Source organism: Mesoplodon bidens, assembly GCF_964165515.1.
Source record: "Mesoplodon bidens genome assembly, chromosome: 2".
NCBI lineage: Eukaryota > Metazoa > Chordata > Mammalia > Artiodactyla > Ziphiidae > Mesoplodon > Mesoplodon bidens.
Genome location: NC_138177.1, coordinates 49953028 through 49980677, shown reverse-complemented (window position 1 = coordinate 49980677; position 27650 = coordinate 49953028). Strand labels below are relative to the sequence as shown.

Sequence of the window (27650 nt, the reverse complement as noted above, 5' to 3'; positions counted from 1 at the left end):
GGACCACCCAAGGGCAAGTACTCCCCAGGGCATCTCCCATCTTCTTGAGCTGAGAAGCAAGTGGTGTGAGCCACACAGAGTGTCTTCTTTCGCTGTCGACTTATTAACCCAGGGACCATCACAGTGGAGCTTCTCATTCCTCGTCCCTCCCCCCTTAGTTCCTGGAGACCCCGCCCCCAGCACCCACCCCACTGGGCACATCTCTATGGGACCCGACGTGCCTGCTGCCCTCTGGGAGCTTCCAGTCAGAAAGACCAGTATCCCGTTACCATTACATACACTCCATTCTGTCCGTCTCTGAAACATGCAGGCTGTTGCTGCTTAGGAGTTAACAGCTTTCTCATACTTATCTACAAAAAAGAGTTAGAAGCTCTAGAAGCTCCTGGAAGATCTCTCATAGTTTCCAAATGAGCTATAGCCATTTCCTGGTAAGAAAAGGCAGCTGCATCATGGCTTTCAAAGGCCAGTATTCCAGCCTGTTTTTGAATACAGTAAGAGTCAGAGCTGCCTTAACCTAAGGTTTTTTCTTCCTGTTCTCTTTTCCTTCAGCAGATAACCCATCTATTTCCCCCTTCCCACCACAAACCTGGGGAAGTGACGCAAGTGGCCGTGGGCACCCTTTGCAGGACTCACGCAGAAAACAGCCATCCTGATCTCCATCCCGTCTGGGAGTACCAGGAGCCTTGTCTGGCCAGCACATTGAATCTCCCACCCTGGGATTACAGCACCCCTGGCTGCTGCCCACACCAGATCTGGCGACAAGATCTGACCATGGACTGAATGAATCACCTCCCAAAGCAGGCCAGCCAGCCAGCCAGCCATAGCTACGGGAGTCCACTCTTTCCCATCCTAGAGATGGTAGAAAACCTCGACCAGTGCTTCTTAAACCTGGCTGCATGTGGACTCCTCTGGGGGATCTTTAGAAACACAACACCTGGGCTCCATCCTGGAGATCTGATTTAATTGGTTTGGGGTGCCGCCTGGGCAGAGGGATTTTAAAAAACCTCCCCGGTGATTCTAATGTGCAGCAATGTTGGAGAAGAACTGGTATAGACCCCTCCCAAGCAATTTCAGACCTCAAGGGTCCCCATCCAGCTGCAGACTTAACACTTTTGCACTCACAGATATGCACTGCCCCAAAGGTTTACCGAGAAGGCCGTATCCAGGGTGTGAACAGATCAATAATATGGCCATCTTCAGAGGATAAGTCAAAGACCCCCTTTCTATCCACCTGCCAGATTCTCAAGTTCTCAGAGTGAAAGATTTGTCTCCATCTATGGGTACAAAGCTAGAAACCAGACAGAGTTCTGTCTCCTGGGGTGGCCCAAGATGGAGACAGAATGGGGAGCTCACTCTGTTGTGATTTTAAGGATAACAGGCATTGCCCTGTGAGGTGTCTCTCCTAGGAGGCTTATACATCTCAGTGCATCTGGCATGGGATGCATCTGCTCTGATTAAGCCCCTGGCATTGGTGGCAGAGGGTTGAGCTGTTCCCAATGCAGCCAGCACATCCAGGGCACTGGTGAAAAGCAGATTTGTGTTCACAGGTCCTAAGCCATGGAAAGGTCTGTGTCCTCTCTAACTCTCAGGGTTATTGGGATGCAGCCAAGTGAAGAGGGTTGGGCACTAGGGGTCAGAGCAGAGATGGCCCTTGTGACAGTGATCCTCAGACTTTTCGATTAAAATATTATTACACCAAAACAAAGAGGACCATCCTCTTGTGGTCTGCGGCCTATCTCAGAGCAGATTTACCCGGAGCTGAATTTTACTTTAAGAAAAAATCCAAACACTGGCTGATTCCGCATCCGAATCAATGACATATGTAAAGTCTTAATTTCGGTTATTGGGAAGTGACCCAACAAAGAAGAGACTCTGAGTGAAGCCTGTGGCTTTTGGTCTCCACAGCTGAGCTCAAGGCAGCCCATGAAAGCCCCAGTGATGAGTGGGACCCCCAGGGTCAGGAGTGGGCTGAGGAGAATGTGCTGGAGCCATCAGATACGTTCGGGCCCATTTTTTTCTGGACCTAAATCACGCAAACCTCACTTTTGTCAGAAATTTCACTTTCCCTTTGAGACTTCCCTGGTGGTCTAGTGGTTAAGACTCTGTGCTCCCAATGCAGGGGGGCCCAGGTTCGATCCCCGGTTGGGGAACTAGATCCCACATGCCGCAACTAAAAGATCCCACATGACGAAACGAAGATCTCACACACAGCAATGAAGATCCCACGTGCCACAACTAAGACTTGACGCAGCCAAATAAATAAATAAATACATATTTAAAAAAAAAAGAAATTTCACTTTTCCTCTTTTTAAACTTATCAGCCTCTTCCTCCTGCACACAGCTTTCATCATCTTACTGCGGTCTGTCTATCTGAAATCTTTCACCTGTCAAGGCCTCTCTGACTACCTCAGCCCTGTCTGATGATGATGATGATCCTTGACTGTTATTAACAGGCTAACTATGTGCCAGGCACTGTTCTACTCACTTAGCGTGTATTAGCTCCTTTCATCCTCACCACAAGTTTATGAGGAAGGTACTATTATTGTGCCCATTTCACAGATGAGGAAATGGAGCCCCAGCAAGGTTAGAGCTAACCTACATCCAAAGCTAACACTATACTATCCTGCACTTAAATATCCATCTACTTATATTAACCTCCAAGTAGACCATCCATCTTGGTTTTTCTTCCTAACTAGACTGCAGCTCCTTAGTGACTTACACCACACTTCTATCTCTTCTCCACGCCCAGTGCCCCTGAGCATGAAGCAGATAATATATATGCTTGCTCAAGAACCTTCAGTGGTTCCCCATTGCCTACAGGGGGAGAAAAATGATCTTGCTTTCTGCTAGGAATTATAGTGCAGTAAGTCTTGGATTGACATTTGGACTGAGTTCTGCGAGAGAAGCACCTGTCTGCTCCACGACGGAGTGCCAGAGCTCAGTTCCAGCTTGGCACATGGTAGAGGCTCAGGCAATACCTGCGGGGTGTTCAGGTTCTGACTCCCATTACTAAAAAAGTGATCGAGAGAGTTGGATCATGTTTTTAAGCCTCAGTTTCCTCATGTATAAAAGTCCTTTATTGCCTCATAGGATTGATGCGAAGGTAAAACCAAATGAAATAATGGGTATTTTGGAAATGATTGAACCCATCCGAAAGGCATGTACTGTAACTATCACTCCAGGCATATGAAGTCCTATCTCTGTTAGCCAATTTCATTTCTCACTTTCCTGGAGCAGTTCCTCTGGATTGGTTCACATGTCATAGGGTTTGTTCATTCTTTTCTCTACACTAGTGCTTGGCAAACTTTTTCTGTAAAGGGCCAGGGAGCAAATATCTTAGGCTTCGTAGGCTATCCAGTCTCTGTTGCTACTCACCTCTGCCCCTCTAGCAGAGGGCGACCATAGGATGAGTGTGGTTGTGTTTCAATAAAACTTTATTTGTGGACTCTGGCCCACGAACAGTAGTTTGCCCACCTCTGCTCTACACTGTCATTTGTGCAGTTTCTCTGCCTAGAATACATAGCCCCCATCTCCCCTCGTTCCATCTTCTCTGTGTAGTTTCCTGAGACAATTTCTCTGGCCCACAGCAATCTCCTCATTTTCTGCTCTCCTAATCTTTTAGGTTCCTGACATCTTAATTCCCAAATGGAGAAAGGTATACAGTATACAGGTTTGTACTGGTCCCCGCCTTTCTCCTGATATCATACTTGTATCAAGAATCAGGTGTTTCCTGTGTTTTTCCTCCCACCACCAGTGGATGGGCCTTTGGTAACTTCACTCTCACTTAATGGACACTTTTCACAAGTAGACAAAAGCTTCACTGGAGTTCTGCTTTCTCTCCTCCCTTCTCTAATTCGGAGGCAGCAAGCTGCCTGAGGAAGGATGCAGGTGGGCAGCTAAGCTCACTCACCAGCTCAGGGACTCATTTCCAAACACCAGCCCCGTGGCCTCAAACCCTCAGATTCCTGTCACAGCAAAGCTGCAAATTCCCACGTGCCATGGACCTCCGCAGCTGCCTGCTAATGTTACCTCCACCACTGCCAGGAACTACGGAGGTGCCTTCACAGCCTGTATGGCTACCTTTAGCATCTGATTATATGCTGTCTTTTACTGTTTAATTATTGTTTCACCTGTGTCAATCCCATCTCCCCACTTAGATGCTCCCTGGGGGGAGTCAGACAGGATATCTGATGATTATTCTTCTTTGGCACCCTCTGCAGGGCTCAGCGGAGAACTGGGCTGACCTCCAAGGACGTGTCAGAAAAATACCTGTTGCTTGGGTGGCAGGGAGAGAGTGGACCAGCCTAGGTGATACTCAGCCCAGAACCCAGCGTGGACAGCAGTCAGGTCCAGGAGCACCTCATACCAACCTGCACCCCAAGAAGCAGATGCTGAGAAGGTGTGGGCTGCGTGGGGCTGTGGGCTTTGGCTGGAAACCCGTCCCATGGCTCAGCTCTTTGCAATTCCTTGGTGAGAATGAACGCAAGACCATCCAATGACCTGTGACCTCTGGTGAGTCACTTTCACTCCTGGGGCCTCAGTTTCCTCACCTGTGAAATCACTAATCGAGACCAGCAGAATTCTAAGGCCCCCTGCAGCTCTAAGATTTTACACAGAAGATAGGATAGGGTGATTTCTTTCATCACTGCTTCCTCTTCTGTTTCAGAGAACTGGGTGTGGGGATGGGGGCCTCTGGGAGGAGAGCTGGGAGCTCAGCAGGTCTGCACTGCAGCAGTGACAGCCGGTCTACAGAACGTGCCTGACGCTTCTCTTCGACTTGACTTTGCTCCTTACTCACCACTGGCTTTCTCTACTCGTCCGCCAGACGCCACGTTGGCCAAGCTCAAGTAGGTCCACACCTTCTGAACTCACACAGTTCAAGAAAACAAAACAAAAACTACCCCGGAAGCCAGTCACCATGAGCCTTTGCCACATTTCCTCTTTCTTAGCTCTTAGCAAATCTGTCAGCAGCAATTCTTTTGCCCCTTGGGTGGGAAGCATCTCCAGGCCTCTGTCTGGGAGGAGAGCCTCAGGCATTGGCTGCAGGAGAATGACCACCTGCAGATGCCTTCTGCCCAGCAGCTGGCCTGACCCAAACACCTGCTGTCTCTGTTTGGCCCATCCTTAGTAGGACCCTCTGAAGGAAAGGGGCAGGCACCCGTCTGTCTGGGCTGGGCACACCCTGCTCGAAGCTCAGACACATTCAGGGTTCATTGGCCTCTTTGTGATGGCCTCAACCAGATGGGAAAGAGGAAGCCCCATGGGGCTTCAGTACAGGGCCCCCTCCGAGTCCCGACTGGCCGTGTTCTGGAATGGCTTCCCCCAGCCCCACCCAGGGCAGTGAAGCTGTTGATTCCCACAAGTCCCTCTATGAAGCTGTCCAATGTCCCGAAATAAAAGAATCAAATTCCTTAACTGTGTTCCCTGATAGGTTATTCCCAGCAGAGGAAGGAAGGAAGGATGGAGCCAACCATACAAGCAGAACCATGTGGAATTTGAGCTGCTCTGGGGGGATGTAGAGGAGCTATGAAAACTAGAAAGAGACTGAAGTCCCTAAAGACAAAAATATGGAGCGTCGTCAATGCAGACAGTCAACAGTAACTGACTGAATTGCCCATGGGTTGGGGACTGTGAAAGGCACCTTGGGGCATGAAACCCATGGGGTGTGGTCCCTGTCCTTGGAGCTCACAGGTTATCTGAGGAGGGAAGACAGAGACACACATACGGTGGACACCGGGACAAGCACGGGACAACCCGGGACCAGCCTCGGCGGCTTCCCAGGCAGCCCAGCCCAGCTCTGCGTGTGTGGGCGTCATGTCTGTGGATTCTCTGGGCTGCCAGCATGTCCTGGAACCTGGGCATGGCATCCCTCACCCTTTCACTTGGCCACCTCTGTCTACTGGCAGGAGCACGTCACCTGGGGTGGCAGGAGCCCCACGCAGGAGGCTGGGAGAGCCTTGTGGCCCTGGAGCTTCGCACTTAAGTTCAGGCCCTATAGAGCCTCATTATCATGATAAAAATCTCAACAGCCAGGCATGCGCAGGGTTTAGCAGTCACAATCTCATTTAATCCTTGAAATAATTCTATGATGGAGGCATGTTATTACCCACTAGGCCACGCTGCCTGCACATCCAGCCATAGGTTGGCCTTTGCTGGCCCTACCCTTGGTGGTCTGTGAACGTGGTCAAGTCAGTCTCACTGAGACTCGGGATGCTTTGCCTGCGAAACGCAGATAAGAAGGCCTTCTTTATACATTTACTGCAGAGACGGAATGAGACTGCACATCTGGAAGTGCTTAGCACAATGTAAGTATACAGTAAACACTCAGTAAACGCCATGGTAACCACCAGCAGCATCAGTAGTCATTCATCTGGCAGGGCAAAGGGAAGTTTGACTGGTGGGTATTGACCCCATGCGGGAGTCCTCTTGCCTTAACCTTGGCCCCTGACAGGCCTTTCAGCCTGGGCCACATTATGACTCTTGTTCATGCACTTTCATCTTCAGGGCTGTGGGCCCCTTTCTCCATAAAAAAGTCTTGGAAATTATATTTTATGATTGGTATAAAAACAAATATATAAATGTCATATATTAAAGTACTTTCTTCAACCTAAAAGTTCATTTTTTTCTCCTGATTTTAAAAGAAATTAAAACATTTTTGTGGGCCCCTGAAGTGCTGTGGGCCCCTGGCACTACATGCCAACTGTGTGTCCCATGGATAAGTAGGCAGTGCCTTCAGCTTTGAGTCCCAGGTAGGGTGACTAGCTGTCCCAGGTTGCTTGGGACTGAGTTTTCTCAGGATGCAGGACTTTCAGTGCCCAAATCAGAAAGTCCTGGGCAAACCAGCACATGTGGTTACTCTAGTAGCCGCAGGTATCCCCTCTCAGTCCTAGACGGACACCCGCCCTCACTTTTTCTGTCTACTGCAGGCCCCAGGGCACAGCTTGTTCCTCTTTCCTCTGTAAAACTGCATCCTTGTGCTCTACCCTGGAGGTTTTCTTGACAGTCCCTCCCCCCACCCCACCCCCAGCATGGCTGTGGCCTGGACACAGGTGCTCTGGCTGTCTCTCAAGATCAGCACACATCCCTGCAGCTTGAGCATAGAACAGAAGCTTCCCAAGGGCAGAGACAGCCTTGTTCACTGACGCAGTTCCCAGGACAGTGCCTGGCACACAGGAAGGGCCATTAAACATTTGCTTAATGAACTGAATAAAACACAAAGAAGCAATAAGACGCACACACGCACACACACACAAAACCCAAAAACGAATCTGTGGAAATGAAAGGTCCCAGAACTGTATAAGGGTCCTATAGGATTCCTGCTCCATGGCACCTATCTACTTCTAAGACAGTAACTAGAAATCAGGGGAGACTCCTGCACTCTGACTGTTTCGGAGGGTAGATGTGGCGAATCCCTTCCATTTCTGTTCTCCCCTCCCCTGGACCGTTACGAAGCCCCCCTTTTTTAGCTCAAAGGTCTAAAGTGTGAATCCAAGGAGAATAGGGTGACAACCGTTCTATTGCAGTGGCAACAGGAATTTTACCTTGGGGCATTCTCTTGTGCCCTCAAGAGTTTCTAGGGCATGAGAAGGTCTTTTTTCAGGTTAGTTTTCCTCACTGGATTTCCTTCTAGGTCCCTGTCTCCTTTCAGTCTCCCTGACATCTTAGCTTGATCATTCAGTCTGAGAGGTCCTCCTCCTCATCCGAGAGAATTTGTACCCTGGAACTGACATATCTTTTGGGGATACTTTCCTTAATCCATCGCTTCTATCTAGAATTAATGGGCTCTTCGACAGCATGAGCTTACGCCCCAATATTATTCCAGCACTGGTTTCATCCTCTATATAGTAGTATGAGTTGTGCCTCAGCCTGTCTCCCTGACTAGACCATGAGCATCCCAACACCAGGAGTTGTACCTTTTCCATCTCTGTATTCCCAAAGAACCCAGGACCAGAGCACTGTGGAGTGAATTAGGGATGATGGTGGGCAGGGTGAGTGAGTGGGTTCCAATAACTCATCCTAGACTCCAGTCTCTTCAAACGCTAGACTTGGCTCTTTTAGAATCAATTTAAAGAGGATTCCATTGCAAATCATATGTCTGACAAGGGATCAAGATCCAGAATATATCAATATAAAGAGCCCCTATAACTCCACAATAAAAAAACAAACAGCCCCATTAAAAATGGACAAAGGACTTGAATAGACATTTCTCCAAAGAAGATATACAAATGGTCAATAAGCACATGAAAAACTGTTTGAAATCACTAGTCATTAGGGAAATGCACATCAAAACCATGGTGAGATGCCATCTCACACCTGTTAGGGTGGCTATTATCAAAAACACAGAAAATAACAACTGTGTGCATTGCTGGTGGGAATGGAAAATGGTGAAACCGCTATAAAAAAAATGGTATGGCGAATCCTCAAAAGATTAAACATGAAATTACAATATGATCCAGCAATTCCACTTCTGGATATATACCCAAAAGAGGGGGAAGTTGGACTTGAACAGAGATTTGTTCACTCATGTTCATAGCAACATTGTTCACAATAGCCAAGACATGGAAGCAACCTATTGATGGATGACTGGATAAACAAAATGTGGTACATACATACAATGGAATATTACTCATTCATAAAAAGGAAGGAAATTCTGACACATGCTACAGCATGGAGGAACCTTGGAGACATTACGCTAAATGAAATAAGTCAGTCACAAAAAGACAAATACTTTATGATTCCACTCATATGTGGTTCCTAGAGTAATCAAATTCAAAGAGACAAAAAGTAGAATCAAAGTAGACAAAGTAGAATCGTGGTTGCCAGGGGCTGTGGGAAGGAGGGAGTGGGGAGTTATTGTCTAATGGGTGCTGAGTTCAGAAGATGCAAAAGTTCTGGAGAGGATGGTGGTGATGGTGGTACAAAAATGTGAAAGTGCTTAATGCCACAGAACTATACACATAGAAATGGTTAAAATGGTACATTTTACATTATATATATTTTCTTACAATAAAAAAAGAAGATCCCAAGGGCAGGGGAACCTGGGGGCCATGTAACCAGGTTCTTAGATTCACCTGGTTCTGGTAAGGTGGTGAGCGGGTGCGTGGGGGACAGTGCCAGCTCCTCGCACCCCTGCACTGCCACGCTCGCTCAGAGGGGAGGGGCAGCTAGGACACCAGTGGCACTGCCCTGCTGCGGGGAGTGGCTCCTTCTCAGCTCCCCTCTAACTGGAAGCCCCGCCTGTGCCTTTAGCTTTGCTGGCTGGGCTGGTGCTGGGTGCTGGAGCCTCGCCACTGGCCCACACACGCCCTCTTGTCCCTGCGCTGCCTGCCTGCCCTGCTAACCCAGCCCACGCTGGTGCTCCGGGATTACTCTGTGATACTGAAACATGTCTTAGTTGGTCATTGAGTAGCTCACAGTCTTTCCACGTGTGTGTCTTCTCATTGTATCCTAAAGGCTCAGGGGCAGGGACATCTGGTTTCCTGTCTCCTAAATGGCCTGGTAAAGTGCGCTGTCCTCAGTGGCTCCAAGACGAATGCTGCTGACATGGGGCTGCATCTGTGAGCATCTCCTGGCCTCACTGCTGGGGCTTCGGTTAGTTGGGTAATTCTGGAAAGAGCTACAGGAGAGGTAGCAGAGCTTAGGGGCTGGGAGCTCTGGCATTAGATTACTTGGGCCCAAGTTCTGGAGCTGCCCCTTACTACTGTGTGACCCTTGAACCCCTTCAGTGCCTCAGTTTCCTCACGGTTAAATGGAGACCATACACACAGTTGACCCTTAAACAATGCTAGGGCTAATCTGCATATAACGTACAGTGGGCCTTCGGTATCCTGCATCCGCGAATTCAACTAACCACAGACCGTGTACTACAATAGTAGTATTTACTATTGAAAAACATCCAAATATAAGCGGCCCATGCAGTTCAAACCCGCGTTGTTCATGTGGCAACTGTAGATGATGTGAGGATTAAATGAGTCTATACACTTAGAACAGTGCCTGGCACACATCAAGGTCCAGGAACTGACTATTACTATTTTACATTCTAACCATTTCCCAGCAGACCTCTAGCTCCTGCCCTTTCTCTGTTGTGTGAACAGAACCTTATACCTCCACGCACCGCAATCAAGAACCCCACCTCACGTCACAATTCAACACCCATCTGCATTCCTCGAAACAGCCTTTATAATCCCAAGCCCAGGAGTTCTCCACCCATTCTCACAGCCAGATGCTGGGCCCTCTTTAGCAATTATTCTCCACTGGAGGGGGAAGTCTCCCCATTTTACAGAAGGAGAAAGTGAGGCCGAGAGCAGTGAGCATGCTTCCTGAGGTCACCCAGAGTGAAGGTTGAGGGCTTGGGTTGCTAGGCCCAGTGTTGGGCCCACTTGAGGGCCTGGGGCCCCCGCCCACTCTACCTGGGCTGTCTGAGAATGCTCAAACTACTGGGGTCACCAAACTGGGATCTTCACTTGCTTACAGTTAAACTGGGAAAGTAAAACAAATGAGAAGTGTACTGATTCCTCCCCCCTCAACCTGCCATTCCCATGGCTGAAAGGCAGACAGGAGAAATCCATCATAGCGGGCTCTCCCGCCTCCCCACATGGACCCCTCTGCCTCAGCCCCCCAGGGAGGCCCCACTTGAGGAAGGACCACACCAACACTAGCCAGCAGGTGCCAGGGCCTGGTTGCTTAGTGACCCAGCCCTGCCTGCCCTCATCCTCCAAGGCAAACAGCTGAGCAATCACAGATGGGGTGGAGGGGGCCACTCCATGTTTGGAAAGTTGTCCTTGCAGTTTCTGCTCACTCAGTGAGACTTTTCTTTTCAGAGTCACTGGAAAAATCCATTGATTCCTCATCCAGAATCTTAGCAAGCTTCCCTTTCTCACAGTCCTGAGATCCGTTTTCACATACTTTTCCTAAAGTGCTGTGCGTGGCCTCCGGGAGCCCCCGCTGCCTCTTAGGAAAAGAAACTTTTTGAGGAAGAACCTCCAAGCCCCCTCCTCCTTTATCAAACACGCATTAAGTGCCTACCATATGCTGGGGACACGCTGATGAACAAGACCTGGTTCCTCTTCCAGAAAAGTACAGCCCATCAAAATGAGGGATAGGGGAGAAGGATACACCAGTGTTTTGGGAGCAGAAGGAAGGGAGCATCAAGTTGCAACTGGAAATGCTCTCTACATACCCTGGACCCACCAGCTCCCGCTAACCCACACTTTCCCAGCCATGTGTGACTCGGGAGCTTATGCCTGCGTACTGCCTCTCCACGTGTTCAGGCCCACGGAGGGCCCTGCCTCTCATACTCTCCGCCGCAAGGCTGGTGCCCTGTGGCCCCAGCTCCCCTTGACGCCTGCATCACGGCGCGGGGGACAGCCCAACACCACTCCTCACTCTGGGGGAGAGCCAGGAGATGAGAAGGATACAGGGGGGCTCACGGACTGGAGGCTGATGAGGTGCTGGTGGCAGAGTATGGCGACCAGGTTTCCCAAGACCAGAACAGGGAAAAACGGCCTGGATTTTAGCATCAGGAAATTGGCTGAATGAGAAAAACAGCTTCCTGGGGCAGGTCACCAGATTAGAGCTGGGAGACCTGAGCTTCTCTGGAGCCTTTCGGAACTTGACTCTCACCCGAGATGCCATGTGTGTGGTGGGAAGAGCATGTGTTTTGGGGTCGGGTGAGCGTGGGATGGGGGCCTCGCCCTTGGCTAAGCCCCTCTCACATACTACCTCATGGAACATGCCAACCTTTCGGCTTGACAGCAATAGAAATTCTGCCAGCGTGGTCTGTTAGGCGGAAACACTCTGTTGCCGCCCTCCCTGATTTGGCCTAGAATTGTAGCCTCATACACAGCAGGGATCCAACCAGCTGGAGTCACATTGTCTAGCGCCGTGGACAAGGGAGGACTGATGAATGGGTTGGAGGAGGATGGTGGTAATGAGCACAGCTTCCCTCCCTGCCTGTATCAGTTATATGCAGGCCGGCTCGGAAACAGGGGAATGGCTGCAAAGACCCCCGACAGTCTCCTCCAGCTCCAGGAGTCTCTGCTTTTCAGAGGTTAAGTTAATCTCCTCCAACCCTCCCAGTGGCTGCTGCAGCTCTGTCACTGCCAGCCTGTCCCCAGCCCCCTCCGAAGCTATGCCCCAGGCTCTCTGATTCTGGGAGCTGCTGCCATGTCCTGATGAAAGTCACATGGCTGCAGGGCAGATGCAGCGTGTCTTCCCCCTGGATGACCCTTTGCTCAGGGGCCGCCATCCAGACACTTCATGGGTGGGAAAGGGGAGCAACTAGGGTCTGTTACACAATGGGGCTGGGGCCATAGGTCTTTAAGTGTGGGGACTGCATTTTATCCCTCTCTGTATCTCCCACCGCCCCAGTGCTCAGTGCTATAAGAAACTTAAAGACACGACATTTTGATTGAGCCCAGGCTCTGCGGGGTTCTGGATGCTACATAACGAGCAGGAACGAAGTGTGGGCTTTGCTCTGGAAGCAAATGGGGGGCTCCAAAGGCTTCAGGACGCCAGACCGATATGCCATCGAATGCAGGGGATACAGAAGGAGAAGAAACAGGATGGAAACTGGTTGGGTGACCTCCTGGAGCATCTAGGGGTGAGGTGACAAGCCCCCAACATAGGGCAGGGCGGGGAACAGAAGGGAGAGACCAACATCTGCGACACTGTGGAGGCAGAAGCCACAGTGACAGACTGGATGGAAGGGATGAGCGGGGAGACCCCTGAGGTTTCAAAGGGGGGACTAGGAGGGTGGGGTAGAGACAGGGAGAGAAATCAGTCATGGGCAGAGCTACGAGTTGGTTCTGGACATATTAAATTTTAGACTCAAAAAGAGTCACGTACACTCAAAAAGAGTCATGTACCAAAATGTTCATAGCAGCCCTATTTACAATAGCCCGGAGATGGAAACAACCTAAGTGTCCATCATTGGATGAATGGATAAAGAAGATGTGGCATATATATATACAATGGAATATTACTCAGCCATAAAAAGAAACAAAATTGAGCTATTTGTAATGAGGTGGATGGACCTAGAGTCTGTCATACAGAGTGAAGTAAGTCAGAAAGAGAAAGACAAATACTGTATGCTGACACATATATATGGAATTTAAGAAAAAAAATGTCATGAAGAACAGAGGGGTAAGACAGGAATAAAGACACAGACCTACTAGAGAATGGACTTGAGGATATGGGGAGGGGGAAGGGTAAGCTGTGACAAAGCGAAAGAGAGGCATGGACATATATACAGTACCAAACGTAAGGTAGATAGCTAGTGGGAAGCAGCCGCATAGCACAGGGAGATCAGCTCGGTGCTTTGTGACCGCCTGGAGGGGTGGGATAGGGAGGGTGGGAGGGAGACGCAAAAGGGAGGGGATATGGGAACATATGTATATGTATAACTGATTAAATTTGTTATAAAGCAGAAACTAACACACCACTGTTAAGAAATTATACTCCAATAAAGATGTAAAAAAAAAAAAAGAAAGAAAAAGAAAAAGAAAAAGAAAGAAAGAAAGAAAGAAGGAAATTTTAGGCATCTGAGGGGCATGGGAGACCTCCAATAGGCTATAGAAAATCTATACTAGGGACTTCCCTGGTGGTCCAGTGGTAAAGAATCCACCTTCCAATGCAGGGGATGTGGGTTCGATCTTTCGTCGGGGAACTAAGATCCCACATGCCAAGGGGCAACTAAGCCCGCACGCCACAACTACTGAGCTCGTGCGTCTCAACGAGAGGGCCTGAGGGTTGCAAACTACAGAGCCCACGTGCTTTGGAACCCGTACGCCACAACTAGAGAGAGAAAAAAAACCCCAAAAAAACCCACATGCCACAACTAGAGAGAAGCTTGAGTGCCGCAACGAAGATCCCGTGTGCCGCAGCAAAAGACCCCACATGCTTCAACGACCCGAAGCAGACCAAAAAAAAAAAAAAAAAAATGTATTCTAGAGCCAAGAAGAGAGCTGAGATGGGGGATGTAGGCTGGGGAGTGATAAGTAAAGCTGGGGTGGGGTGGGAGAAAAGAAGAGACAGGGACCAGGACAGCACCAAGGACAGAAGCCACAGGCTGAGGGAGGGAAACCTGAAGTTTTCTGCCACTACAGCTCTCTTCTTCCTCCCGGCCCTGAACTTAAATGCTCCTGATTTTTGGCAAATTGATCTGGGCCTCTTATCCCCAGAGAATATGCCATGCCAGGACTGGGACGCTACTTTATGGGTAGGCTGAGTCATCCAGAAGAGGAAACCGAGGTCCTCCACACAGGAGGGTCCTCCACACAGGAGGATCCCCAAGCTGGAAAGCATGCAGGTGTGTGTTACCTGGCAAGTCAAGAGCAGCAGAGGGACGGGAACCCAGGCTGCTGGGAACCCAGGCTGGGCCCAATGATGCCTCCCTTTCAAGCTCGTGAGGTGGAAGCTGGATCCAGAGTCCAACCTGGTGGTGTAAACTAAGAGCTAGGATTCAAGGTTGACACCAGTGTAAAATCTTCCTTTCTCCCTAAACCGCGTGGGTGAATGGCTGTTGCATGTGCCCTGAGCTATAACTGGAATTGCTTTAGAGGGAAAAGCCAGCTGAGTCAGGATAAACAGTCTAAACTTGTGAAGAGAGAGGGGTGGGTGGGAGGGGAGGAATCTGGAACACAAAGGTGAGGATGTCTTGGGTAAGCCCCAGATGCTCCTGGAGAGGGGGCTCATGTAGCCATTCAGGCCCTCTTCCTGACCCCACCCGAGGGAAGTCCTTAAAATTTAGAGAACTTGGTAGTCAGGGTCTATCCCTGCCAATCCCATGAGAAACTGGTAAGAAGGCTCCGCTCCCATGCAAAGTGGTGAGGGCCTCTCAGATAAAGAAGAAGGACAGGCTCGTATCGCACTCGCTAAAAGGACCAGATGCAGCGCCTGGGTCTGGAGGGTTGAAGTGTCTTGCCCACAGCCCCTCAGTTAAGAGCTGGAGCTGAGATGAGAGGCCAGGACTTTGCGTACAGTTCTGTGCTGCTTCCGTTACATCATGCACCGGTCATGATCACCAAGGGCTGTCCCCTCAACATCCCTGCTAGCACGTTGTGGTGAGAGTAATGGGGACCGCTCTGAGCAGGGACCCAGGGGCTCTGTCTGCATCCTTGGTCTGTCTCTACTTAGCTGTGTGACCAGGGACAAAACCCTTTACATTCTGGGCTTCCAGCCTAGGAGGCTCTCTGGAATCTGTGATAAATGCTCGTCTTGAATTCCAATTGAAGTCATCAATTACCAAACATTTCCTAAACAGGTGGTTCCCAGACTTGAGTATATATGAGAATCACCAGGGGGAAGTATTAAAAAAGCAGATTTGAGGGTCCTACCTCCAAAGATTCGGGAGCCAAGATGTCTAGAGTGGACCCTTGACACTCCATTTTCAAAGAGTGATCCAAAGAGAGATTCTGATGTCAGTAGCCAGGGCAAACCTTGTAAGCACCACTGAAGGCTTCGGATGCTACAGAGGAACCGGGGCAGTGCTGAGCAAGGAAAAGCATCTGTCCTCAAAAAGTTCCCAGTGTAGTCGGGGGAGACAGGACACCCCCCCCCCCATCCCAGGAAGAGCACATCCTTGGTGACAGATGGAGAGGTACAAAGTCAGAGAGACAGAGGTTACGGCCCTTCACCAAGAAAGCAGAGCACAGCTTCCAGCGGTGGTTGGGCAGAGAGGTAGGAGGAGGATGTGTGGCAGAGACAGCTAAGCGTTTACCACATCCGGCTCCCTCATCCGCCTGGGCTCACAGCTGTACTTCATTTCCCAACCTCCCTGTGGTTAGGTGTGGCCATGTGACTGAGTTCTGGCCAATAGCACATGGGTGTAAAACACACACACCATTTCCGGGCCTGGCCCACAAAACCTCCCCTGTGTTATCCTGAGCCCCACCTGCCAATGTAACTTTACTTAAAGAGGGAAATAAACTTCTATTATATCCAATGACTGAAAATAACGGGGGCTGTTTGTTACAACAGTTGGTCCACCCTGATTATACAGGATGCAAGAGAGGTGATGCAGCAACTAAACTCAACCAGCATTTAGTCAGCGCCTGCTTTTGTAACCAGTACTTAGTGCTGCCTTGCACCTGAAGGGGATGCGAGTTCTGATCTTACAGGGCTTATCATCTTCACGGAGAAAAGGCACACTGGGAAAGGCCAGAGAAGCAACGAGAGGTAAATTCCACAGGAGGGGAATACAGGTTCCAGCCCCAAAGGGAGGCTATTGTGTGGCTGCGCTAGCGTGGAGAATCTTTTGAGGTGAGTCTTGAGCTGGGCAGGCTTCTGAGAAAGCACATAGAAAAGCAGTTATATGGTCCGACGTTTCTGAAGGTTTAATTTTTATTGCTCAAATTTGGAACCTACTTATTTTTAGTATTCTTTTCTCTCATGCCAAGAAGGTCAGGGGCAGGTGCTGAGCCTGAGACCCGGGTGTTCCTGCTGCTGGCAGAGAGATGGGGATTTCCCTGACTGGTCCCAGGGCTCTCAGGCTTGGATGACGTCCCTGGAGCCACAGAGGCCCAAGAGGAGATGGGGCAAGTGCAGGGACGGAACCAGGAGTGGCTTCGGACCGTGACCTCTGAGACCCCCCCCCACCACCGCCTTCCTCTTTGCGTCTTCCTTGAATTTTTCAAGAATCAGTGGTGTCAGTGTAGACCAGGGAGGGCCTGGGTATGGGGGGTGGGGTGGGGGGTGGCATGGGAAAGTATTCCAGCTGTGCTTAAGTATAATATTTAACCACAGATGGAGCCAAACTTGCACCTCCATATCCACAAGGAAAACATGCATGATGAAGCTACAGCAAGCAGTATTCTAGGATAGACATGAAGAAGAACTTGTAAAGTTGTAAGATTCTGGGACTGAGGAGAGGGACCCCTGCTAGTGTTCCTTGGGCCGCTGTGCCTTAGGAATGGAGGGACGGTGAGGGCCTATGGAGTGGAGGGATATAAGGACCCTGCAGCTCTTTCCTAGCCCGAGGTTGTTTGGGTCTTTCCATTTTGTAGAAGGCTCTGAGAGGACAAGGACTGCAGTTCACCCCTGTCACACACTGAGTGAAGAAGACCAAGAAGAGCTCTTCACAAGGTTTCTAAGATGGGTGTTAGTCCTGGCTCCACCCAGCCCGATACTTGGCCTGGTGAAGTCCTCGCGCCTCTCTGGCCTCAGCCTCTCCATCTGTAAAGTGAGGTGCCAGATCCGGTTCCTTCCAGCTCTGACATGCTGCAAGCAGCAGGCTTTCTGTGTCCCCAGAGCATTCACCCCGATGCTCTGGATGGCTCCTGGGGTCCCGGAGCCTGTGGAACACGCAGAGAGAGCTCAGAGTGCCCGTGTCCCTGCTCAGAGGGACTAAACTGTCACCCTCTGCAGGCATTTGGGGAACCGATGGGAGTGGAAGTTGGCCTCGCTTCCAGAGTCAGATCCCAGACAGGAAGAAAGGAGCAGCTGGCAGGGATGCCCAGAGGTCCCAGTCACCAGACCCACAAATCACCAAAACCTGCCCTTTGTGGGACTAAAGCAGAAAAACCTCTGGGCTGGGAGATGAGAGATGTAGGTTCTAACCCTGGGTCCATCATGAGCTTTCCGTGTGACCTCGAATGACCCCACACACACAACCCAAGTCCAATGTCTTGGACTGAGTGACCGTGTGTGCACCTTCCTGAGGGCAGCTTGGTCTGCATCTCTGAGCACACAGGTTGGGCTTCCGCCAAGCCACCAAGAGCCCCATTTGGACACGTGACCCCAGGTAAGCAATCTAATCGTGCCCAGCAGCCAAGGGGGAAGTCCCCGGAGGGCCCCACCTCAGCCCCCTGAAACGAAGACTGAAAACTGGGTCTCTGTGCCCCTCTCAGAGAAGGCCCGAGGCCCCAGGAAGCAGCTGTTTTCTGAAAGGAGAGAACAAGCCGGGGCCCAGGGCCTCGGCCCACTTCCTCTGCTGCTGCTTCTCCACCTTCAGGGCCTCCTCTCTGTGAATGAGGGCCCTTCCCCACCCTCCCACATCCTGCCCCAGGGGCTGGTGAGGGGCCGCCAGGACTCCTCGGAGGCCGGGCCAGGGAAGGCTCCTAGAACAGCAGGAGGCTCCCCGCAGCCCTGCTCCAGCCGGGGGCGCGCACGCGGCAGATACAGGTTGTTCTGACGAGGCTAATTAGAGAAGCCGGCTTGGCCTTTCCCGAATACGGCCCTCAGTCTCTCAGCGACCGGGAAGCACATAAACGCCTTTCCTTGGAGACAGGAAGGAGAAATTCTCCTAGGAGCTCATATGCGATCTCTCTTTGGGTAGGAAAAAAGCAATGTCAGGGGTCAGAATGGGGTCTGGAGATGGCAGATCTCTCTGAAACCCTTTCCAAAAGTGGCTCCAAGGGAGAAGAGAGGGCTAAAATGTTTCTTAAAGGCGGGAAAACACGCAGAAGGACCAGAGACTGAAATATGTGGATGAAGCTCCCCAGCTCCTGAGTCAGCCACATGCACCCCGTCACAGCCGGGGGGTCGCCCCAGTGCGTGCTCCCCAACAAGAGGCAGCCCTGCACCCCCTGGAGAGGGCTGTGCGCATGGCAAGTCTGGTGCTGAGAAAAACCGTCCCCGACAGCAGTTCTAAACCTCGGCCAAGACTCTTCTCACACTGCAGCCAGGCAGAGGCCGGGGATAAGAGGGGCCATGGCCACCTCTCTGTCCTCCTTTGAAGCATTTATCTTATCACCCTGTGTGGGGTTCAACAAAACCCGTTTCTTAGAAGGGATTCTCGCCCTCTGAGGGCTTATAGACTTGGGCAAAATGAGGTAGGGGGCTATGCAGAGGCCTCAAGACATGCAATGAATTCAAGAACCAGACAAAGTAGAGTTGATGTGTGTGCCAAACCGAAGGTGTATCTTCAGGAGTGATGCTTGCAGGGGGATCTGGGGGGACAGTGAAGAGAGGAGGCTCTCTGGGCCAAGGAACAAGTCACCTCTCCCACTCCCACCCCACCCCAGCACATTTTATTGTCAAATATCTCTGTTTCTCCCAAGAAATACCAGGAACAGATACCTTTTTCATTTGCCAACTGAAAGAAACCTCAGCTTTGCAGTGCCCCTTCCTCTACCCAATTATGCAAAAAAACCAGCTTCTGGGACCGAGGGCTTACAGCCTGGCGGGCAGTGAGGGCAGCAGCTAAACTTTGTTCTAAAAACAGGAACCATTTCCTTCCCAGGCAGCAGCAGAACTCTCTAGAGCAATGGTTCTCAACCTCAGTTGCATCTCAGAAGTAGCTGGGGAGCTTTTCAAAATCTCCATGCCCAGGCTTCACTCCAGACCAAGGAAATCAGACTCCCCTGCTGTGGGACCCAAGTATCCACATTTTCTAAAGCTCAGCAGGTAATTCCAGTGTGCAGCTAAGGTGGAGAACCACTGGTCTAAATAAAGACCCCAGATAGCTGGAGTGCCCTTATGTGTATGTGTATGGGTGGGGGTGGGGTGGGAGGGGGTCCTCACAATGAGGCAGGAACCCCAAGAGAGAGCTGGACACCTCACTCTGCAGCCGTGCTTTCTGCATGAGCCCTCCTTACCCCAGCCCCCAGTCCTTGAGAACAAGTGCAGCTTCTCGAAGGCGTGCCCCAGAACACAGGTGCTGGTTCCAGGGGCCTGTTTTAGTTGATCCTTCAAACACTAAAATCAAAACCTCTCTTCTGATTCCTGGGCGTCCTCTCGCCATTGGAAAGTCCAGGGCATTTATTTGAAGGTCAGACCCCAGCTCAATGCGGGCCCTACGGGCAAGATGAATTATTAACCACGGAGGCCCCAGAGTCAGGCCTGGGGAAGTTTTTGGTCAGTTCTACTCGGTGTAGGACTGCTAAGTTAATGATGAGCCTGCACACACCTGTGAAATTTAACAGCTGACTTCAGTCTACAAACAGGCCCTTTTAGGCAAGGACCTGGCTTGGAGCCTCTCATCTAAATAACAAAACAAACAAATAAACGGAGCTCTGCCACCACTCCCACCAAGTATGTGGCAGATATATGGCCGCACTGGGAGGGCGAGGCCAGGGGACTCGGGCAAGCTGGGTGTCTAGCACATACCACCGCATTAGGGAACACAAGCAAACTCCTTTAGGTTATCCCCAACTAACCCAGGAAGTCAAAATGGTAGTAGGACAATGACCTAGGAGAGAAGTTTTAGTTTGCTTCTAAAAACACCCTAGACTTCTGCAAAGTTGCGGGACTGTGTTTTAAGATGGTTTCTGGCCATTTGCAATAGGGAAGTCTCGACCTATGAATGATTATCTTAATGAGGGACTGGGTGCCATCCACTTGCCATCGAGAGCTTCAAAGCTCGGATTTGGGGGAAGGTCACCCCCCCCAGGCACAGGTGAGCATGTCCCCAAACCACCAGCCAAGCGCTGTCCCCAAATCCTAGAGAGCCATTTTGACAAGGTCCAGGGACAAGAAACGCCGAAAGGAGCATTTGCCGGTGGTCCCCAAAGGGCTCCAGATCCAACACGTGGTCTCCTCGGCCAACAAGTTCAAGAGGGTGCGCAGGGCAACTGCCCACCCCCGCCCGTAAGACATGACTGCCTGTTTGCCAGGTGCAAGATTTCCCTTCTAGACCACAGAGGTTATTTCCCCACAATGAAAGTCTCTTGTATTATTAAGTTTACCTTCCAAGGATGTTTGCTCTGCACATTCCTGAAAAAGGTGGTCTTGGCAGTGAAGAAGCAATCCTCCAGCTCCTCCTCCAGGCTGCAGTACCCACTGCTCATGCTGCTGTCCACTGTCATCTAGCCCGGAGCCCCGGCCGGAGGCAGCGGGCGCATCTGATGGGGCCAGGCTCTCGGGATGCGGCGGAGGGAGGTGGGGATCCCTCCCCAGGCGGCCGCGGAGTGAGCTTCTAGCCCCGCCGGGGAGCGAGTCCGTTATCGGGCCGGGCAGACCCGGAGCCGGCTGCCTCGGTTTTTTATACCGGGGCCCGAGTGTCTCGGGCGGCGGGGTAACCTGTTCCCCAGCGGCTGCCAGCACGCGGGTCGGACCTGGACCCCGCCGCGCTCACCTCGCTCTCCAACTCACTAGGCATCTGCGGTTTCAGCCCCTCCGCGCCGGCTCCCCCCTCCGCCCCGTGCGCCAAGCGCCATCTCGACACCTCCCCCGCCTCCCGCGCCTTTCCTGCCCCTCGCACTGCACGCAGAGGAGTTCGGAAGCCACTTCCTCTCGCAAGGTTCCTCAAAGCCGCTGGCTGTCGCGGCGCCCCTCCCCCTCCTCCCGCCCCAGGCCTGCGCCTCCCCACCCTGCCCCTGGACCACGTTGGCAAATGGACCTAGGGCATCACGAGTCAGATTAGGGATGCAGGGCAGGAACAGACTAGGATGGACCCGAGGGAGAAAATTCCCTCTCTCCTTTCTTCATCCTTCTGGAAGCAGCTCATTCTCATCGCCCAGGATGGCTCAGGTTCAGGAGTAGCACGTGCTCTAAGGTCGACAGTGTCCCTCCTCCCTTCCCCCCATCCATGCCGCACTTCATCCTCTCATTCCCCATTCACTGGGTGAAGGAGCCAGGTCAATCAGAGTGGTTAGAGAAGTGACTGCATTAGAAGAAAATCAATAACGGGCCTGTCTGGAGAAGCAGCAATATTTTAACGCGGAAATGCCAGAAGAAACGGCAGGGCCCCCCCAAAGCGTATGCAAATCATATGCAAAGTTATGGCAAACTGTTGAGCAAGCAGGCCCTTCCACCCACACAGGGAACTTGGCCTTCAGGAAGCCTCAGGTTAATAAAGGAGCCTGCAGACACCACCCAGGTTATTGGTGCATCTTCCTGGTGGTCTGGCCAAGAGGGGTCTTTGCCAGATCTTGTGATTCCCATCAAGGACAGCTCAATTACATTTCTCCATCAGACTGGATGAAGGAACACCTCCCTTGACAGGCTGAATCCTTCGGATCCTTCATCCACAGTAGTTACTGCCTGTGCCTGGTGATTTACATGCAGTCTGCCACTTAACTTTCCCAATAGCCTTGAGATAGACACGCGTAGGACGCGTGTTCCTATGCGTGTTCTGGGACTCAGAACCAGGTGTGTGCGATTCTAGGGCCTGTGCTTCTAGCCACTGTGATGTACAGTCTCTCAGCAGGGATGGCACTGATTTGGTGTGCGTGCTGACATCTTTCAACTGAGTGGGGCTTGGAGTCTCAGGAAAAAAAACAAGCCTTCAGAGCCTGGCAATGCCAGGGGCACCATGCTTGTGGAGTCTGATGGCCTGGGGACCCCAGAGGGACCCTGGGAGCACCCCAGAGAGTGGCTGAGAAGGGTTATCAGGACTCTCTCCAAGTCTGTGTCTCCTGTAGTTCTGAAACAATCCAGTCCTGGGGCACAAGCTGGGTGGAGGGCTAGACTCAGCCCCCAGACTGCAAGCTGCCAGCTCCGTTTTAAGCTCTGGCTACTTTTGTGAGGAACCCTCCTCCTCCCCCATCTTAGTCAAATCTGTCAGCGCTCAGGATGGTTTCAAACTGCAGCCCAATTTGGCTCCATCCTCCCACACAGCCTTTTTTTCCAGAAGCCAGTGAGTGCCTGGCAGGCATGAACACGAGCTAGCTGAGAGCCGGCGCCCCAGCTGGCTGACCACCCTCAGCTCCGGAGAACGGTCAATACTGGTAGCTGGGAGATACCTTGGCAGGGAGATAAGTGGAGGTAAACGGCTGGGGGTGGGGGCTGAGGTGAGCTACGGGGTGTTTCCAGGGAAGAACTCACATTAGTGGGGTTGAAAGTAGGTTTCGGCTTTGTCTAGAGCAATCTTTTCTTCAAATGAATATTTTAAAGGCTGCTTTTTTTTGGGGGGGTACCCCAGAAACTGTGGTCCAGGCAAAGGTTTTGGCCTCAGCAGCACCCCCAAGGCCAACGCCAGAATGATGAATGCTGCAGGGAGGGGGGATCTGCGTGACCCTTGGGCCATCAGTAACAGCCTACCTGCTTTGTTCAGCCAGGGAAGGAATGCACGTTTCTTTATAAAAGGAACCTCCTTGCTCAGTGGGAATCCAATATTTAAAGAAAAAGCAGGCCCCAGATTCTCTGGCCACACTGTGTCCTTGGAGCCACACAGTGACCTCTGCAGAGCAGCTACCGTGCTACACATTTTAAATGTACAATCTTAAAATTCAGCTAATAACAAGCTTTTTGAACCGCAAGCCAAAGCACCCCAGGAGTCAGCGTGAGTCTCTCCTTGTGAGCAGCACACTAGATGCCAGACCTACTTAGGAAAGGTCTAAGTGACACTGCATTCTTTTAGGGTGCTGCTCCCTGCCAGTCCAAATATTATGAAAATTGACATCTCAATAGAGCTTTTCAAAGCCCTTTTACCTCATCACTTAGGTTGCTCTACAACCTTGAGAGCAGATTTTACCCCCATTTTACAGATGAGGAAACTGAGGGAAGCAGCATGTTCCATCACAGCTCATTACATACTCTCAAAGCCTAGTTAGTTTCTCTGTCTCTAACCCCACTCCCCCTGTCAGTGAGTCTAGGCTTGGAAGGAAGCCACGTGTAAGACGCCAGCAAAAGGGAGACTGTGCTGGCGAGGACCCTGGGATGCTTCTGAACCTGGCAAAGATCACATACGATACAATAAGTTGGCCAGCCTCCAGGAGGAAAAATCCAGATAGAGGCTCCACAGTCCCAAAAGGAGGAAGACTGGATTCGTTTCAGTGTCCAGTGACTCTGTCTGTACCTCTTCCCCATGAATAATCAACAGTAGTGGTAACCTGACCAGGGAAGGAGGGAAGGTGGCAGGAAGAGCCTGGGCAACAGCCTTTCAAGGCTCTGGAAGTGAACACACAAGGACAGGAACTGGCTATTCTGTCCCTGGTCCCAGGAAGAGGAGTCTGGACCTGAAGATGCAGCATCCGGAGCCGCAAAGCCATGGCATCATGGTTGGGGGGTGGGTTTCAGAAAGCCCCACTGAAATGGTAGATGGGTGACTTCCCTGCTCAGAGCGTCAGATGATGAAAGACATTATTTTAAGCTGTCTTCCTCTCTCAAATGCCATCCTGACACGTAGCCAGATCCCCTTGTTAAATCCACCCTGTGGGTCTGTGTTCCAGAAAAGCTGTGGTACAAAAATGGAAGCCGGGAGCTGGTATTCTAGGCCCAGCTCCAACTCTAGCTTGCTATGGGATCTTGAGCAACTTTGGACCTCAGGTCTCCTCATCTGAGCAATTGAGGAGTCCAGATATCAGATTTGGGGCCTCATGACCGGCCAACATATTCAGAGGCTGAAAATGGGGTGAGGGGCCAACCCTTCCCCAAAACCTGTTTTGAAATCATTATTAGCCGCCTTGTGCAGGCGTTGTCCTAGTAACTTTATGTGCTTCATTTCATTTAATCCCTACAGCATACCAATGAGGAAGCTACAGTTATTATCTCTGTTTTACAGAGTGGAAGAGGAGGTTCTGGCAGGTTAAGTAACTTGCACATAGTCAGACATGTTAGCTCATGGTGGAGCTGAATCAGCCCGGCTGGTCTGACTCCAGACCCCAAGCTGTTGAACGCTCTGCAGAGTATGTAGCACCTATCCTGGTTGCTCTCAGACTAGCCATACTGCCTGAAATCGCAGTCCGACACAAACAAGTCAGGAGCTACTTTCTCAGTTTTCCTATGACCCTGTCTTCCCTTTGGCTCATTGGGCATTTCCAGAGTTCAGCCATTGACTGTTTTCTCCACCCACCTCCATGTGCCCGTGCTCGCCCTGGGAGCTTAGTCTCACCTAGGCCAATGGTATCCACAGTACTTTATACACACGTCTCATAATTCTCTCTCTTCCAGGTAGCTCCAGATGAACACCTGCAGCAGCTCACTGGGTACCCAACTCTCCCCACTAGAGCCTCACTCTCAACAGGTCCAAACTGAGCTGATTATTCCCTGCCTCGCCCTCCACCTGCGCCCCCTCCTTTAGAATTTCCTATCTTTTTTTTTTTTTTTTGGCTGCGTTGGGTCTTCGTTGCTGCGCGCAGGCTTTCTCTAGTTGCAGTGTGTGGGCTTCTCATTGCGGTGGCCTCCCCTGTTGCGGAGCACGGGCTCTAGGTGCACAGGTTTCAGTAGTTGTGGCTCGCGGGTTCTAGAGCGCAGGCTCAGTAGTTGTGGCGCACGGGCTTAGCTGCTCTGCAGCATGTGGGATCCTCCCGGACCAGGCCTCGAACCTGTGTCCCCTACGTGGGCAGGCAGATTCTTAACCACTGTGCCACCAGGGAAGCCCAGAATTTCCTATCTTGATGAGTGCCATCAATATAGATTATTGCAAAGCCTTCCCGTAGTTTCCCTTGTTCCCATCTTTGCCTCCTCCAAACTCCTCACTGCCTTGTTGCCAAAGTTACCCTTCTAGACCAAGATCTGATCAGTGTTGTTCTATCATAAAACCTTTCCATTCAGATGTCAACTAATAATTATTGAATAAGTACTGAGTTTCACGACCTAGTATCAAGCTTATTCATTTATTCAACAAATAATTACTAAGCACCTTCTACATGGCAGGCACTAGACTGGGTGTTCTGAAGAAGACATAGTTCCTGCCTTCTCATAACGGCCGGTGTAGTGGAACGACGTGAAATTAGACATTATATTGGAGTTACCGAGCTCTTACACACTTCATTCTCTCACTTAATCCTTATGACCCCGCAAGAACGTATTTTACAGATGAGTAAGCTGAGGCTCAGGGTGGCTAATTTTGCCCAAAGTCAAAGAGCTAGTAAATGGTAAAATCAGATTTCAAACCCAGGGCCTCTGTGTCTGACAATTTGTCATCACAGTTGTCCCTCCTCCAGTGATGCCCCAGTGCCTACAACAATATCCTGAACTCCAGAGCAGGTCCTTCAAGGTCCTTCACAGCATGTGCCCAGCCAATGGGTCATATCCATCTCCAGCCACAATCAAGCATCCCTCCTTACAGACGCGCATTTTTTTTTTTTTTTGGTGGTACGCGGGCCTCTCACTGTTGTGGCCTCTCCCGTTGCGGAGCACAGGCTCCGGACGCACAGGCTCAGCGACCATGGCTCACGGGCCCAGCCGCTCCGCGGCATGTGGGATCTTCCCGGACCGGGGCACGAACCCGTGTCCCCTGCATCGGCAGGCGGACTCTCAACCACTGTGCCACCAGGGAAGCCCAGACACGCACGTTTGATTCACCTTCCCAGCAGCCGCCCTGCCCTCTTGTGGTCTTGCTCTGGCTGTTTCCTCTGCCTGTCAAAATCCTCCTGTGTCCTCCCACTTCCTGACACACGTTCACCAACCACGACCACACCTCCCCCACCTTCCCGGTGCCTCTCAGAAGCAGCCTTTTTCAGATGGCCTCTCTGGGGTGAATCTTAAGAATGCCACCCTCCATCCTGAGAGCAGCATTTGACAGCACAGAGCTCAATTTCCCCCCAGGTGACTTCCTGTTGTAAGAGGTACATGGCTGCACACTACTTAGGCTGACTCACAGGAGAATCACTTGCTCGGGGCTTCTAGCCCACTCCACACTTCTCTCGCTTGGCTGCAAGGCTGACAGCTTCGATAAGGCTCTGACACTTACAAACACCAAAGGCAGTTAAATCAGCCCATACCAAGAAGCAGAGGCCCTGAAGAGCTCATGTTGGGTCTGACTCAGGCACCGGGAGTCTGCCATCTAATTGCCCTCCTTTAGGGAAACTAGAGAATCATAAAAGATGTTTCTGTTCAACAACCCCATCCCTCACGTGGCCCTCTTCAGTCCTCCAGTAGCCAGGGCACTGTAGTCACAGGCGTGAGACATGTGAATAACTCTTGCACTACTACACATAGAAAGAGAGCCTTGTTGCCTCCTTAGAGCCTCAGGACAACCTGGCCAGCCAGAGGTCATCTCAGACACCTACTGGTGCTAGGATGGAAGGAGTGGGTGGGGCTGTGAGGAGCATGGAGAAATGTCTCCAGTGCTTAAGGATTTCTAGAGAAATAAGTACTAGAGCTCTGTCCCTCCTTGGAGCCAGGATATCAAGGGCCTTCTGGTGGGAAGCCGTTCCCCTCTGTCTGATCAGAACTGGGCTCCCCGGGGTTGGCCTGGGCTGGTGAGAGAGGCCTTAAGGCAGCTCCCGTTAGAGGCAGCTGTTTAGTGGAGTCGAATCACTGGCAGCTTTGGCCAGCACTCCTGGCTTCTAGAGCGTGGAGGGAAATCTGTGGATGGGGGAGCAACTGTCCCAGACATAGCCAGAGTGAAGTAGAGCAGCTGGGGACCGGCTCCTTCCTTTGGCACCTGAGGATGGGCTGGCAGAAAATGAGATAAAATGGAATCATAAAATGTATTTCATTAATCCAAAAGAAGGAAGAAAAGAAAAAGGAAGCAAAGAACAGATTTGACAAACAGAAAACAAACAGCACGATGAGAGACTTAAAATCTAATTGTATCAATAATCACATTAAATGCAAATGAGCTAAATAACCCAATTAAAGGGCAGAGATGATCCAATTGGATTAAGAAAAACAAGATTCAACTATGTGCTGTCTGTAAGAAATGACCTTTAAATAAAAAGACACAAATAGCCTAAAAGTAAAAAAATGGATAAAGAAATATCATGCTAATGGTAATCAAAAGAAAGCTGGAGTGGCTCTATTAACATCAGACAAAGTAGATTTCAGAACAAAGAATATTACCGGGGATAAAGAAGGTTATTTCATAATGATAAAGTGTCAAT

The 27650-nt window shown here is 50.9% G+C and overlaps 1 protein-coding gene across 3 annotated transcripts in view; it reads right to left on the bottom strand.

Annotated features, from left to right (window-relative positions):
• The window catches only part of RASSF5 (Ras association domain family member 5), a 72517-nt gene that overhangs the window by 8167 nt on the left and 36700 nt on the right, over positions 1-27650 (bottom strand). Inside the window, exon 1 of one of the 3 annotated variants that reach the window (XM_081225887.1) lies at positions 20625-21175. The exons of the other annotated variants lie outside the window; for them this stretch is intronic. Coding sequence (XP_081082013.1) covers positions 20625-20744 — 120 coding nt within the window. The 5' untranslated portion in view covers positions 20745-21175. Of the gene's footprint in view, positions 1-20624; positions 21176-27650 lie in introns of those variants that run through there. 3 annotated transcript variants of the gene reach the window in all.